General features: G+C 45.0%; 1 protein-coding gene across 2 annotated transcripts; it reads left to right on the top strand.

Annotated features, from left to right (window-relative positions):
* Positions 1 to 2,100: 2,100 nt before the first annotated feature.
* Positions 2,101 to 9,439, top strand: LOC147624159 (uncharacterized). Of its 2 annotated transcripts, none has more exons than XM_086819085.1 (7): positions 2,101 to 2,238; positions 2,824 to 2,902; positions 3,463 to 5,348; positions 5,437 to 5,524; positions 5,603 to 6,330; positions 6,588 to 6,686; positions 7,043 to 9,439. In XM_086819085.1, exons 2-7 carry the CDS (start codon positions 2,857 to 2,859, stop codon positions 7,208 to 7,210), a joined length of 3,015 nt encoding a protein of 1,004 aa, XP_086675211.1. In that variant the 5' UTR covers positions 2,101 to 2,238; positions 2,824 to 2,856; the 3' UTR covers positions 7,211 to 9,439. The 2 variants fall into 2 exon arrangements, with proteins under 2 accessions (XP_086675211.1, XP_086675212.1); XM_086819086.1 differs by having other exon boundaries at positions 2,230 to 2,330.
* Positions 9,440 to 14,641: the final 5,202 nt, after the last annotated feature.

The following is a 14,641-nucleotide window of genomic DNA, read 5'->3' as shown; positions in this document are numbered from 1 at the left end:
TGGAATTGTGGAGGAAGAAAAGCAGACTTGAATTTGTCTTGGAATTGATTCCAAGTAAGAGGCTTGGTAGGACCCATGTGAAGTGTGTTCCATCATAAAGAAGCTCGATCATTCAAATGATTAGTAGCACAATTTATTTTATCTTCCTCGAAAAATCGCTCACCAGCAAAATAATCATCAAATTGAGTCAACTAAGAAAGAACTAGATGACCATCCTTTTTATCGTCAAATTTGGAAAACGTGAATGCATGACGGCTGATCTTGGAGTCCTTGTGAGTCTGTTGCGAGTCGAAAATGGATTTGAGAATCTTGCTCAAGCGATCATCTTCGGAAGACATGACATCAGGAGATTCCTCATGAACGCAGTGGCGTTTGCGTTGTTCTTCAAGTTGCATCTTGAGTAGAAGAATGCGCTCCTCCAAAGTAGGAGCAGGAAGAGGTGACACATTCGAAATGGTTGGTGGTTGAGTGCCATCACCAAAATCTATGGGTGTAGACGCTTGGTAGAAATCGAGGATGGAGCAGAAACAAAGATTGGAAAAAAACCTCCTTTCAAAAGATATATACATATATATGGTTTTTTAAATACTTTTTCTTCTTTTTCCCTCTTCTCTTCTCTCTTTACTTCTTCTCTCTCCTTCTCTTTCTTCTTCTCTTCTCTTTTCTTTTGCTCTCCTTCTACTTCTTCTCTTCACCGGCTCACCAAAAAGTGCCATGCAGTGTTCACTTTATCTCATATAGTGTCGAATGTAGAGTAGGAGCCGAGTATAAAGGGGAGAATGGAATGAACTTGCCTTTGTCTCTTAGGAGACATCCATGTTGGTGTGTGGGAAGGTGGAGTCGCTGGTCTTGGTGCACGCGCTACCCATCCGTTTGACGGAGTTCGATCTCACTGTTGCCGGCGCTTGTTGTTGGTGTTCTTGCCGGTGGTTGGGCTTGTTGCCCGACGCTTGCAGTCGGGTGTACTACAAGCTCCTTATGCTCGCCATTGTTGCTTGTATGCTAGCGGTGCTAGGTGTACTTGCTAGTTGTCGGTGTTGTTTGCTTTTCTGATGGCCGGTGCGCTGTCCACTGTAGCAGTGTGCACCGTAGACAGTAGACAGGCGATGCTCTGACAACTAGTGTTGCTCTCAGGTTCCGTGTTGGCGGCTCTCACCGTCACGCAAAGAATAGCAGTCTTGGGACTGTCTGAGTGCCCAATACACAACCTTTTTTTAGTATATTCCTAACAAGAAAAGTACGCGACACAATTCTCTGTGTTCCTTGGTTCTCTGGCTCTGATACCAATATTGGAAGCTCACGGTTGGCCCTTTATTAAAAATCAACTTGAAAGAAATACACAAGCTTAAAATAGAAGAAAGCTATGCACACGACACAAGCATGGGTTAAATCTCCCCCACCATGAGAGTGGCTCACATCCTCTTCATGGTGTATTTAAATATATTTCCTTGTACAAAAAGCAAGAGCCAAAAATACATGTAGCCAAAAATATGGATCTCCACATTGGGCTTGCATAAGCCTAAATATAAAAGTGCGAACACTCCAAGGTTCACTCATAAAATAGAACTAATGTATATCAAAATGTTGCACATTAATGTGCACATAAAATATCACTGTCACTGTCGAATAAATAATCGCCACACGTCATGTGTCAATAGATTTCCGTCGAAGCAAGCCCAATGGATCCATACACATCCCACACATTAACCCTGCCACTGATTTGCACTGACATTCACAATATAAGCTCAAAATATGTGACAAGTTAGAGGTAATCAGTCTCGCTTGCACATAAAATAAATATCCATAAAATAAATCCATAAATTCCAAATAATGTGAATAATTCCTACACACACGCACGCAACACGCACGTAATCGCACACTTGCATATGCATATATATATATATATATATATGCAAAAACTTATGCTGCCCATAGAAGTGTGGGTCACCTACTTGTTTCATTTGAAGAGTAGAATTTAGAGTGGCATTATTTGGAAAAGCACCCGTAAGAAAATTTTAAAAGCCCTTACGTGAAGGGTAAAAAGCCCTAAGAAGGGTTTAGTGTAGATGCTCACTGATGTCGGACATTCTGCGGAGTCCGGACTCGGGACATCGTGTGAATGTGAAGGAGCCTTTATGGTGTTTCCCGCAAATTAACTTCTCTCTGCCTCTGTCCAACCTCTATCACCAGGATATGACGTGTCTTTCTCTCTCTCTCTCTCTCTCAAATTTTCAAGCTGTGAGTGCTCTGTGTGTGTGTATCTCTCTCTCATGTTTGAGCCGGCGAAGTGCTTGTATTAAGTTGTTGTCTGCAGACCTTTTGGGTCCAAGGTTTGCAATGGTCTTGAATTATTTCCTGCAGAGCCAATGGATTTACGGTTATGCCTAGTGGGTTTTAGACCTAAGTCTTTGGGAGTAGGGTCTTGTCCGGCAAGAAATCAGGGTTTAGAACCAGGGTTTTGGCCAGGAATGCGCTGGTGGGCATTTAGTTAGAACTTTTGGGAACCAGGGTTTCTAGAATCAGGCCTCTGGTCAGAGGCCTTGGGGTTTAGGGTTTGAGTTTCTGGTCAGAGCAGTATATGCAGTTACGGTTTTGGTTTCCGATCAGAGACCCTGGAAATGGGCGTTCTGGCCTGAAATGCCTTTGTGGGCTTCGGGATTCAGGTTTCTTGGCCATGGGTCTTTGATCAGAGGCCTTGGCTGGAATCTGGGCTTCGGTAGCTTTGGCTAGAAATGAATTTTCCTGTGCGCAGCCATTTTTTATTTTTGCTCCGATTTTCTAATTCCCTACGCTAAATCTGATTTGTTTTTCTCTCTCTTGCAGCCAGACCAGTTTTCTTGGTAGAAGATAGTGCACATGGCCCAGCTCTGTACAGAGAAAGACATAAAGCCCTGCTTATGTGGTAAAATGTTGTTCTCCATGTTAAAATTCAAATGCACAAGGAACTGGGTGACTACTGCCTTCTTGTGACCACCGTCCGTTAGCTTTTTATGCCTAATCATACGCTAGTAATGTGAGTGGCTTTGTCCATACATAAGACAGCAGATAGACAGGAGGGTACTCCCGTTCACCTGCCTTTGTACGGAACGCTGACAGGCCAATTGCGTAAAGGGGACATGGTGGATCACACATAGCATTGCTAGCAACAAACACACCGATGTCTTAGGGTGCTTACCAATGTTTGCCCTGTCTTAAGGTCTGAATATGGGAAGGTGTGTAAAGAGATGCACAGGAAAGGCCCCCTATTCATGCCATTCCTTGCCGGCTTGTCACTAGCAATCACCTTTAATCCAATAATTTTAAGGGGAAATTGAAGGCTATGCATAGCATGGGTACCCATTTTATTTGCAACATCTTATGATGGTCTGGGGTAACGGACTTGGCTGTCTTAATATGTTGAAGGGATTTTGTGTACTCATGTAAAAAGACTGAATCTGAATGATCTATGTCTTTGATGTGCAGATGTTCAAGATTCCAATGTTTTAAGCAGCAAGATGCTCAATCAGACACACATTTCAACCGACAAGCTCGTTGAAGAGGACAATAGTATTGGACTAGATTGGTATATGAATAAGAGCTTCAAATCCAGGACAATTAAGGTTCTGAACTCCATACATGGACGGTGTTGCAAGATGAGATCCTTGGAGGATCTTATGATGCACTCTAAGGGAGCAGGCCGGAAACTAGAGCATACACAGTCTGCGTGGGATAAAGGTGGAGCCTTTTCCTTTATTACATACAAGGGTAACTCAAGTGTATTACATGGTACTACAACTGGTAATGGCTTTGTCAGAGATGAAAGGCATTCAATTAAGGCCATGATTCAGACATCTGATGACGAGGATGATGGCATTGGAAAGATGACTCTTAAGGAGATGCATCGTTTTTTGAAGCAATCTGTACAAAAGCCATTGAAAGGGCATAGCTCTCTAGCCCCATCGTCACTGCTCCCTTCAGAGATTGACTCGAATTCTGGAAGCTGTGTCCCTGTGGGTGGCGTGCTGTTGAATGTGGAAAATGCTGTGCTCATGGGTGCCTTGGAGCTTCATTTGGACTCCTCTACTTCCAATAGTGCCGACTCTAGTGATGACTTCTTTCCCCGAGATGTTGTGACTTCATGCCACAAGGCAGAGGGTGTGCTACATGAAGCGAACATTGTGGCCACAGAGGTTGATTGTGTAGGAGTGGCATCCAAGAAGAGAAAAGCTGTGACTGATCCTTTGGTGACAACAAAGATCAAAACCACTGAGGATGATGAATGGACCTTGGAGATGTGGCAGTCTTATAAAAAGCAGCTATCCTGTGGAAAAAAACCCAAAAGGCATGCAGTCCTACAGGCTCAGAGTATGGGTAAACAAAGCTTTTGTGAGCGTTCTCTGACAGCTGCGGATACATTAGCAGCATGCCCTCTTAACTCAGCCCCAAACATTGATGATTATAATCTCACAAGTCCAACATGTTCTCTCAAGTCAGGTCCAGATATGAACAGTTATGAGCTAGAATCTCCAGCTGCTTCGTTTTGCTGTGCTTTACCTGAAGACCTGAGATGGAAGGACAGCTCAGTGCCACACAGTAATTTGATGGTCAAATGTGAGGCAAATGTGGGGAGTGGCTTTTGTAATGATGGGCTACTCACTAAAGTTACAAGCAATGAAGATGTTGAGAGTAATAAAGACAGTCACAATGACAGTTCTTTGATATGTGAAGGCTCCCTTGTTTGTTCAACAGTCAGGTTGGAACTAGAGGATGAATCAGAGAGTAGTACATTGTTAGTCCCATCTGCTTGGGTGCTCAAGTCATGCAACAATTCTTTATCTGCCTCTACCTCCAAAGTCCAACCAGAGCTCGGGATTGTTTCCATTATCCAAGAGCATTCCATTAAATCCTGTGATATACCCGATACTGATCAAGGTCCAAAGCATGCAACACTGATTGAAAGTGAAGAAAAACTAAGATTAGAAGAGGCTACAAGTATCAAATCTAGCCAGGCTGATGTGGATGCTGCTGATCTCGAGCTCTCTGATCATGCCATAGACGTATCTAACAGCACAATGAAGCTTTGTGAGCCTGCGAATGATGAATGCAACGAGCTCTCCCCAAAGATGAACAAATATGAGTCCTCCAGAAGTGATCACTCTAAAGACAGAACTGACTTTTTCAAGAAATTCAAACAAGTGTTGGGTACTGTAAAGCAAAGCAAAGCCAATGTGAGTGAGGTCTGCAGGCAGGTGGATGGAGAGAGGACTTCTGAACTGCCAGTCAGCCTGTTTACTACGGAGAGAATTGATGCCGAAGAGGAGCAGGAGTTGGACCAGGTTAAACCATCTAAGATCCCATGTAAAAGAAAGGCAAGTTGTTATTGGATGCAAGCTTTCTATATGTCCATGGGTGCAGTATCAGACTTTTTCTATGTTAAATCTACTCAACATTTTGCAGGCCATCTCTCCATTGTCCCGAGAAAAGCTTCTTCAGGCATCCAAGCACGGTGAATGTGAACAGGGCTTCCATGACTTGGACAACCGAGGTATTGCTACATTACCAATTGAAGAGCATTTGAAGTGTCTTGTAAGATTCCTTAGATTTATCGGTGTTCCTTGTGCAGGTCCAAAAAAGTTGCCACGAGCGTTCAAGGGATACATTGGGCGGGATAACTTCAACCAAGAATGGGTTGATGTATGTGCTCGGAGTCAGGGTAGCATCATCCATGAATCCAGCCCACCGGAGAAATCCAGGCAGAAGGAAGAAGCTTTACCTGGGTCTCCTTGCCATAATCGGGAAAAGCCCTTATCATCGAAGTCTCTAGTATCAAAGGTTTCATCTTTATCCCCTGCATATGGGAACTCTGATGCAGCAACAGCTGTGGCCTCTACTCCTCTGCAAACACCATCATCATCATCATATGTCCAAAGGCTATCTCTTGTGTTGAACAGTTCCCCTTCTCCACCTTCCCACCAGCAACCTTCCAAGCTCAGCAATGGCAAGCTATCTCATGTGTTGAACAGTTCACCTTCTCCACCTTCCCAGCAAGCTTCCAAGCTCAGCAATGGCAAGTCACCAGTGAAGTCATCCCCTTCAGATTGCACTTCAAAAGGGATTCTGAGGTCAACCTCTCCAGCCTGCCAAGGGGCTTGTAAGTGTGAGGAGTGTGTGTCTTTGCGGTGTCGGGCGGAAAGAGCTGCGGAGTTCTCTCAACGCCAGATGCATGACATTGAAGGGCTTGCTGTGAAACTCTTGAAGGAATTGAACACAATGCGAAGTGTTGTGGAAGAGAACTTGATCCAGAGCTTTTCGAGATCGCAAAGCCCACGCTCTGCCTTGAGTTTAGATCAGGTATAGTGGCAAGCAGCTTGTCTTATGGCTGCTTCTCAATGTTAAAATGCTGGAAGTGACTTTGCAGATGTGATATGAATGTGAAACTGATCTTGTAGATAAGATGGGCACCTTTGAAATTACGTCAATTGAAGTTGCAGTGAAGTTGGGCTCCTTTAGAGTGTCCTGATGCAAGCTTGCAGATACATTGGTCGTCTTTAGACTGTCCAGATGTGGTGGGCTTTCTCATCTCAGAAGGTTGGCTTATTTATGCGCAGGTAAAAATAGCTGCAAATAATGCTCTTGAGACTGAGAAAATGGCCAAATCATGGTTGGTGAGGATGGCGCGTGATTGCAATCGGTACTGCAAAATCATGGTATGCATCAAAAAAGCACTCATTTGTCCACTTTAAGCCTGCATATGGAAGTATAAGAGCTGACGGGGTAACTTGCTTTGCATTGATTTGGGTCCTGGCAAACAATGGTCTGAGGCAATATGCTATACTCTTTTGGGCCCCTGCACATGCAATTCATAGAATTCTGAAGAGATTTCTGTCATGGCATGTTAACCTGCTGTTTTGGGACAATCACTCCTGAAGTCTGGCTAGTTTTGGGACAATCACTCCTGAAGTCTGGCTAGTATGCTTAAGGGTCATGTTTTTGGGTCCTAAATTGATTTTTTAGATTCTTCACTGTTTTGAGAGTTGATGGGTGTATTGATTCGTGTTTGCAGCGGATGCAAGAGAGGAAGCTGACCTTTGCGGACGAGTTGGGTGGCCAGCTCTGCCATGTCAAATTGTTCCATTCACAGGCCCATCTGGAACCCACGCTTTCCAATGCTGCCGTTGTTGAGCATCCAAAATCCTCCTGCAATTCTGAACCTGCAACCGATGCAGCATAGAAAGACATAGAATCGAGTACTGGTCTAAACCAGCTTGATAGCTTTGTGTATCTACATGGGTACCACACATAATGTTGTCAGTCAACTAGGTCCAAAGGGCACTTCAAGCAAGGAAAAGGATTCTAAGTGCTATGGATATTGAGTTCTACTTCTGGCTTCACAGCTTTAGAGTTGTCTTGTAGCCAAGGTGATGTTGGCTAAGAGAAGCTTGTGTTGAAAAAAGAACTGTTCTTCAGGTAGGTAGCTTCTACGTTGCCAAGTTTGCTTCACGTTGTATCAGGCCAGCTTTCTCCTAACAAAATTGACCACGCTGTATTGGATAAATTCTGATCACAGGTTTGGCCGTGAGATTTGTCCCGTGTTGGTGAATTTTGTGAGAGTAGTTGAAATCCAGGTCAATAAAAAGTTTTAATCATCAACTGTAATTGGCCAAAAGCTAATCACAGTTATGTCCCTTGGTGGTTTTAGACCCTTGGTGTTGGCATTGGCATATTACTGAAAGGTCCTTATGCGTTAATCAAGTGCCTCTCTCTCTCTCTCTCTCTCTCTCTCTCTCTCTCTCCACATCGAGCCCCTTCATAAAACAATCTCTCTGCCTCATGAAGAACACCGTTTTCACTGTGTGTAGCATAGGCAGATCTCTTTACCTCTCTTTCTAATTCACAGGGTGAACCTGTCTCTTACTTCCTCTCCCTCTCGGTCATGCACAAGGCGATGGTATGATGCTAGATGTCACCTAAGGCAAAGGAGGGAAGAGATGCAATCGAACAGGTGAAGCAGGGAACCGGCGAACAGGACGATTGTCTGGAGATGATGCAAAGGAACCTTTGGCCATTAATCAATGCACACTCATCTGGTTTTTCGAAATCTGCACTTAACATACGCACCCAGAATGTCTTAATTAATAACGATGTATCTAAATAATAAATAGTTCCAAACCCGTGTTTTTCTTCAAAAAAGGGCTGGTATATTAATGAAGAAAGGAGGAATCCAAGATACAATTGCCACGTGTCCAACATGCAGTGGACAAGTGGCTGGAGTAAAGAGAAAAACGTGTAGTCGCATGTGACTACACGTGTCATCACATGCTATTTGTCTCTCTACTGGCTATCTGTCACTTCCTCTCGATTGTGGCATCTCCGCCCTGCATGCATCCTTATCTCTCGTTCGGTTCTGCGCCTGGGGTGGCTTGATGAGGCTCATCTCTTCATCCTTTCTAGCGCACAGCTATCTCAGCTCGCGGGGATCTGCCTTCATCACGATTTTCCGCCTGGCGAGAACTTGGTGTACTTCGAGAAGGTGCTCCTGGTGAGGTGGAGGAGGCAAGCTCTCAGGTAATTTTCTCAACTGAAGGGGTTTTCCTGGTTGTTCTACTTTATTCATTATGTTGACGCCTCGAGGGAAGGGAGGCATCCAAGGTGCGTCTCCTTTGTATGGCGGTCTCCCCGGTCAGCCTGAAACCTCTGGTTCTTCTACACGGACTTGTTGGTGGGGTGATGAGATCTGCGAAGCCTCCGTTGATCTGGACCGCTTCTCCTCCTCCTTCCTAGTGTCGATCGGTCTCCTCTCTCTTCTTTCTCTCGCAAAAGGTCTGCCTATCCGAAGGGTCCTTCTTGCTCACCACTCTGAGCGACGGATGGGGCTTGCTGGGGAGCATCTTCTTGCTATTGGTATCACTTCCTCTCCCTTTTTTAAACGACTTCGATCCATGTGCAGGAGCCCTCAATGGGGCCAAAGGGGGATCTCCCTCGGTATGGTTCCTTCTTTCATCTTGGTTCACCAGCACGACAGGAGGCGGGCAGGCATCCTCTCTCAGGTAACGGTTGAGCAAGTTCAGGGTTTCTCTGCTCTGATTCTTTTCCCTTCCTTGCAGGTGCATCAGAAGACGTAGCCGAGGCTGCTACAAGACTCTTCTTGTTTTGAGGCTCTGCATTCGAAGACGGAGACAGATCTGCGGCCATGAGGTTCTTTAGTCTATACTGAGGTGCTCTGTTGAGTTGCATGAGCCTCTCCCGATTTCTTGGTGGGCTGGCTAGCGGTGCCTCTCTGAAGCCGCCAGGTCACTTTGCCATAGCTGCTTCTTCAGCTTCTCTTGGTTGGGTCATGCTACCTGCATGTCTGTTGAAACTCCTCTTCTCCTGTAGGGGGGAAGAGATTGGTTTGCTTACTGCATCCTTCTGATAGCTTCTATTAATGCTTTGTCCTTAGAGAGGATTAGGAGAATCTTGTCTCTGGTTTTATCAAGTAACTTCATTGTGTAATTTGAATTTCTCTTTTGTAATTTGATCAGTAACCTCTTCTCCAGTTTGAATAGGGCTTGTGTTTGTTTGTTCCAGTATCTTATGCATGTTGTAGTTAAACAAACAAAGAGTGGAGGGCCCTTGATTTCAGGGTTATCAAAAGTGACTGCTATTCTCTGAAGCCATGCATGCCATTTTTACCTTATTGCATTCCAAAGAGTTGTTGAGCATCCTATGCTTTCTCCTAATATTGTATTCTTCCAACTTACATCTTTCCCCCATCTGAAAATAACTGCATGTAGGTCTTTGAAGGAATCTGAGATGTCTTTGCAGTGAATAAAAATGTGTAGATCATCCTCGGGAAGACCACATCTAGCACATTGGTCTGGGGCAATGTTGAACTTGGCTGCCTTACTCTGAGTCCAGATGGCTCTGTGGGCAATCAACCATGCGAGACAAGATTTCTTGGGTTCTATGTGTGAACTCCACAACTCCTTGAAACAGTTGTACCATCTTTTCCTGTCCCAGGCTATGTTCCATCTGCGGTTAAGAGTAACATGAATTGGGGGGGACTTTTCAAGAATAGGAATGGGTAGGAGGGGTTTATTCTTTAGCCAGTGAAAGGCCAGAATGTTGAAGGTGGGGGGTCTGTTGATTCTCCAGATTTCCTGGGTGTTCCATTGGGAAGTTCTGCTTTGTATTAGGTCTAGCTCAGGGGTTCTGCAGTCGTATTTTGCTACCAGTTCTGCTCTTGTGAGCCATGTATAGGTGTAGGGGTTAAAGATATCTGACCAAGTTACAAGTCCTTTTTTGTACAGTTTGAGGGCTACTATCTCTTCTTCTGGTTCGAGGAGAGTATGAGGGAGAATAGACCACCAGCAGGAGTCAGTGGCTATTATACCTTCTGATTTCTTGTCATAGAGATTGATGGACAATAAACCCTTAGTTCTGAACCAGGCTTTCCAGATTGGGGTCTGTTGATTCTCCAGATTTCCTGGGTGTTCCATTGGGAAGTTCTGCTTTGTATTAGGTCTAGCTCAGGGGTTCTGCAGTCGTATTTTGCTACCAGTTCTGCTCTTGTGAGCCATGTATAGGTGTAGGGGTTAAAGATATCTGACCAAGTTACAAGTCCTTTTTTGTACAGTTTGAGGGCTACTATCTCTTCTTCTGGTTCGAGGAGAGTATGAGGGAGAATAGACCACCAGCAGGAGTCAGTGGCTATTATACCTTCTGATTTCTTGTCATAGAGATTGATGGACAATAAACCCTTAGTTCTGAACCAGGCTTTCCAGATTGAAGTAACCAGATGACTCCCTTTAGGGGTAATGGGGTGCTTGGATGCTACTATGGTGGTAGTGGGAAGATTTTGCCATTTGTTGTGACTAGTGATTGTAAACCTGGGGAGGTCTTTGACCAAGAGCTGTGCCCAGTCTTCGGTTGGGTTCTCCATTGCTCTGATGATCCATTTAGCAGCCATCCTGTCAGCCAACAGACGAATGTCTATAATCCCCAGCCCTCCCTTGGCTTTGGGGACCGTGCAGATCTCCCATTTAACTTTAGGTCTGCTTCTGTTCCATGGGTCACCTCCCCAAAGGAAGTTCCTGCAGAGCTTGGTGAATTCATTGAGATCAGCATCGGGAGGCCTCCAGCAGCTGAGGAAGTATATCGTAGAGGGGATGATGAAATGGTTGAGTACCATAATTCTCCCTGCTAGAGAGAGTTGTTTTCTTTTCCATCTCAGCCGCTTGCATTCTATTTTTTCCATTACCCACTGCCATCTTTGCTTCATTGACACCCTGAAGCCCATAGGGATGCCAAGAAGCCTGAATATTTCCCCATCCTGGATGCTATGACATCCTGATTCCATGAGCCACGAGGGGGGGGGGGGGGGGTTCAATGAGTGTTTTGATACCCGTTTTGCTGTGATTGACTTTGGAACCTGAGGCCTCACAATAAGATTGGAGACAGCTCCAGAGTACCTTGATATTCTCCTCTTCATTTGCAATGAGACTGTTGGTGTCATCAGCGAACATCTGTGTGCACATTTGCTCTCCGTTTTGGGAAGTTTGATGCCCACAAGATCTCCTTTGCTTATCTTGTCCTTTATCAGCCAGTTGAGTCCATCTGCAGCTATAGCATAGAGCAGAGGGGCTAGAGGGCATCCTTGTCTAATACTTTTTTCAAGGGGGAATGGGTCTGTCAGCTCTCCATTGAATATAATTTTAGCTTTGGCATTCCCGAAAAGAGTTTTAACCATATGGGAGAACTGGGGACCCAGCCCCATGTCTCTGAGGGATTGGAGGATGTAGTCCCACTGGATTCTGTCGTATGCTTTCTCAAAGTCAATCTTGATAAAAAGGAAATCTTGACTCGTTTTTTCTGCATAGTCGAAACCTTCCCATAGGGCGATTATGGAGTCCAAGATGTATCGGCCTTCGATGAATCCTTTTTGTTCCTTTGAAATCCATTGTTTCATGTGTTTACTCAGCCTGATGGCTAGAGCTTTGGCTAAAATTTTGTAAACACTGTTAAGCATAGTGAGGGGTCTCCAGTTTCCCATGATCTCCTTGGGACCTTTTTTATGGATCAACTTGATAAGACTTTCGTTGATTTGTGTTGGCAGTGCTCCATATTTCAGTGATTCATGCCATACTTTGAGAATGGGGCCTGTTAGCACATCACAAAAGGATTGAAAAAACTCGGCCGGCAGACCATCCTCACCTGGGCTCTTGTTGGGTTTGAGGGAGAAGATGACCTCTTTGATTTCTTCATGAGTGATATCTTGCTCTAGAGTAGCAGCTATGTTGGCTGGGACTATTCTAGGTCTGACTTGTTTGATTGCTTCCATTGCGGCTACCTTAGTTGGGGAGGGGGGACCTTCTTCCTGGAAAATATTGCTGTAGTATTTAGAGATCAGCTTTTTGTTCTCAGCTTGGTTCATAGCCTGCCTTCCCTCCTTATTTAGAAGTGGGGGGATATGCTCATGTCTTTGTTTGACCTTGAGCGTTTTAAACATTTCTTGGCTTGGTCTATCTGCTTTTCCTGTCCACCATTCCCTGGTAAATAGCTTAGTGTGTTGCAGAGCTATTTCTTCTTCTCTTTTGATCCTGGCTCTGATCTGGTTGGTATTATCTGGGCCGACGGAGGACTCTTGTTGTTTCAGTTGCTCTTGGAGTTTTTTGAGTCTGCTGCATCTGTGGGCTGACACCTCTTTTCTGACCTGCCTGAGAAGGCTTTGGGTAGACTTGACCGCCAGACTCCAAGCTTTGGCCGGGGAGAGGTTATTGCTGAAGAAGGATTCCCAGATGAGTTTGACTTCTTCTTGAACTAAGGGTAGTTTAAAAAGGGCTGGATTTGTATGAAACCAGCATGCTTTGTGTCTGAAGTCCTGGTTGTCCATTGTAGTGATGATAGGGTAATGGTCTGAGATGCATGTGGTATTGTCTACAACACATTCGCATCTGTTGTATTTGGAATATATTTCACCACTTGCGTATGCTCTATCTAGCCTGGCTTTTCTGGCAAGGTTACCTGAAGAGTAGTTTTGCCATGAGAAACTTCCTTCTTGACCCAGATCTTGTAGATTGAACTTGTGTTTTACCTTTTCCCATGCTTGTTTCTCTGATCCAGCCAGGGCTAAACCTTTGGATTTGAATCTGTCTTTGAGGGTTTCCACCATGTTATAGTCCCCCATTATCAACAAAGGTGCTCTTAGCCTTAGCAGGGATTTCCAGGTTCTGGTCCTCAGTTTCTGAGGGCCGTGGGCATACACACCTACAAAGGAGAAGCTGTTCAAGTGGAGTACTATCCACTGGTTGTTGATGTCTATTTGAAAGTCTTTAAGATCCTGGATGCTATCATAATGGATGCCTACTGCAAGGCCCCCGGCTCCATGAGGATGACGTGAGTACACCCAAAAGTGTTCGGGGGAGATGGTGTATAGCCTTCTGTTCAGTTCCTCTCCTGACGTCTTAATCTCCACTAAGGAGATGAGGTCCAGGTGTCCTTTTGCTTTGATCCATTGTTTTACTAACTGTGCTTTCTTAGAGTCTGTAAGACCTTTGCGTTGAAGCTTGCAGCTTTCATTATCTTTTATTTGGGGGTTTGTTGAGTCCTCCTTTCGCTCGAGATTGACTGAGGGGTCGAGCCCAAGTGTGCTCTGCCTCTCTTGAGTTCTTTGCTTATCTCCATGTCATTGGGGTTTCCAGTTGGTGGAATGAGGTTCTTTTCAGTAGCCTGGTGTGACTGTTGTGTCCATATCAGCAGCATCCAGATTGTCGATTTCTTTGTCTAGCCTCAGCTTGTTGATGGGGGTATTTTCAACAGTGTCATTTTCTTCTTCCGTGTCCCCTGGATCTGTAATTGCAGCAAGAACAGAGTATCTGTTTGGTTTGACTAGCTGGTGAGGGGGCTTGGACTTGGACAATGGTTTCCTTCTATTGACTTGAACGAATTCAGCATCTTTTATGGCTCCTGTAGACTGAGGGGGACCGGGAATCGGGTGGGGTTGACTAGGGATGAAGGGGGGGTCTTTTTCAGCTACTTGGGGGAGGATGAGCTGTGGGTTTTTTATGGGACAATTTCTGATGAGATGCCCCTGTTTCCCACAATGAAAGCATGAGTTGGGAAGGTGCTTATAGAGGATAGACTGAGTGTGAGAGAACTCACCACAACCTATTTCTATCTTGTTTGGAAGGGGGAGGGAAAGGTCTAGTTCGACTAGGACTTGGGGGTGCCACGCTGGGTTGTAGTCCGAAAAGGCTTTGGTTCCTAGAATTTGACCTAAGGGGGCTAAAATAGATTTGATCCAGGGGTTTAAGTGGATGGGTAGATTAGGGAGCTCGACCCAAACTGGATACACTGAGGATTTGGGGCCATCTGGGTTGAAATCCTTTGACCACCTCATGAGGAAGAAGGGTATATGTCTAAACATCCATTGGCCCGAGCTGATGACCTTCATTGCCATGCTCAGATCTTTGAATAAAAAGAGGTAGTATCCTTTGGGCAGGGCTTGTGTAAGAGTCACCTCTATTCCAAGAGGGGACCAACTTTCTCTTATCCAGGCTCTCATAGCTTCCTTAGACGGTCTCGGCCCAAAGAGGAGGCCAACAAGGCATCTTTCTGTATAATCTTCTACTTTGCTCCTGACCTGATCTATTGGCAGGTTTACATGAACAGTGAGGGGCGCGTT

Source organism: Cibotium barometz, chromosome 25 (genome assembly GCF_041138505.1).
Source record: "Cibotium barometz isolate CiBa-2024 chromosome 25, ASM4113850v1, whole genome shotgun sequence".
Classification (NCBI taxonomy): domain Eukaryota; kingdom Viridiplantae; phylum Streptophyta; class Polypodiopsida; order Cyatheales; family Cibotiaceae; genus Cibotium; species Cibotium barometz.
This window is presented reverse-complemented; position numbering and strand designations above follow the sequence as displayed.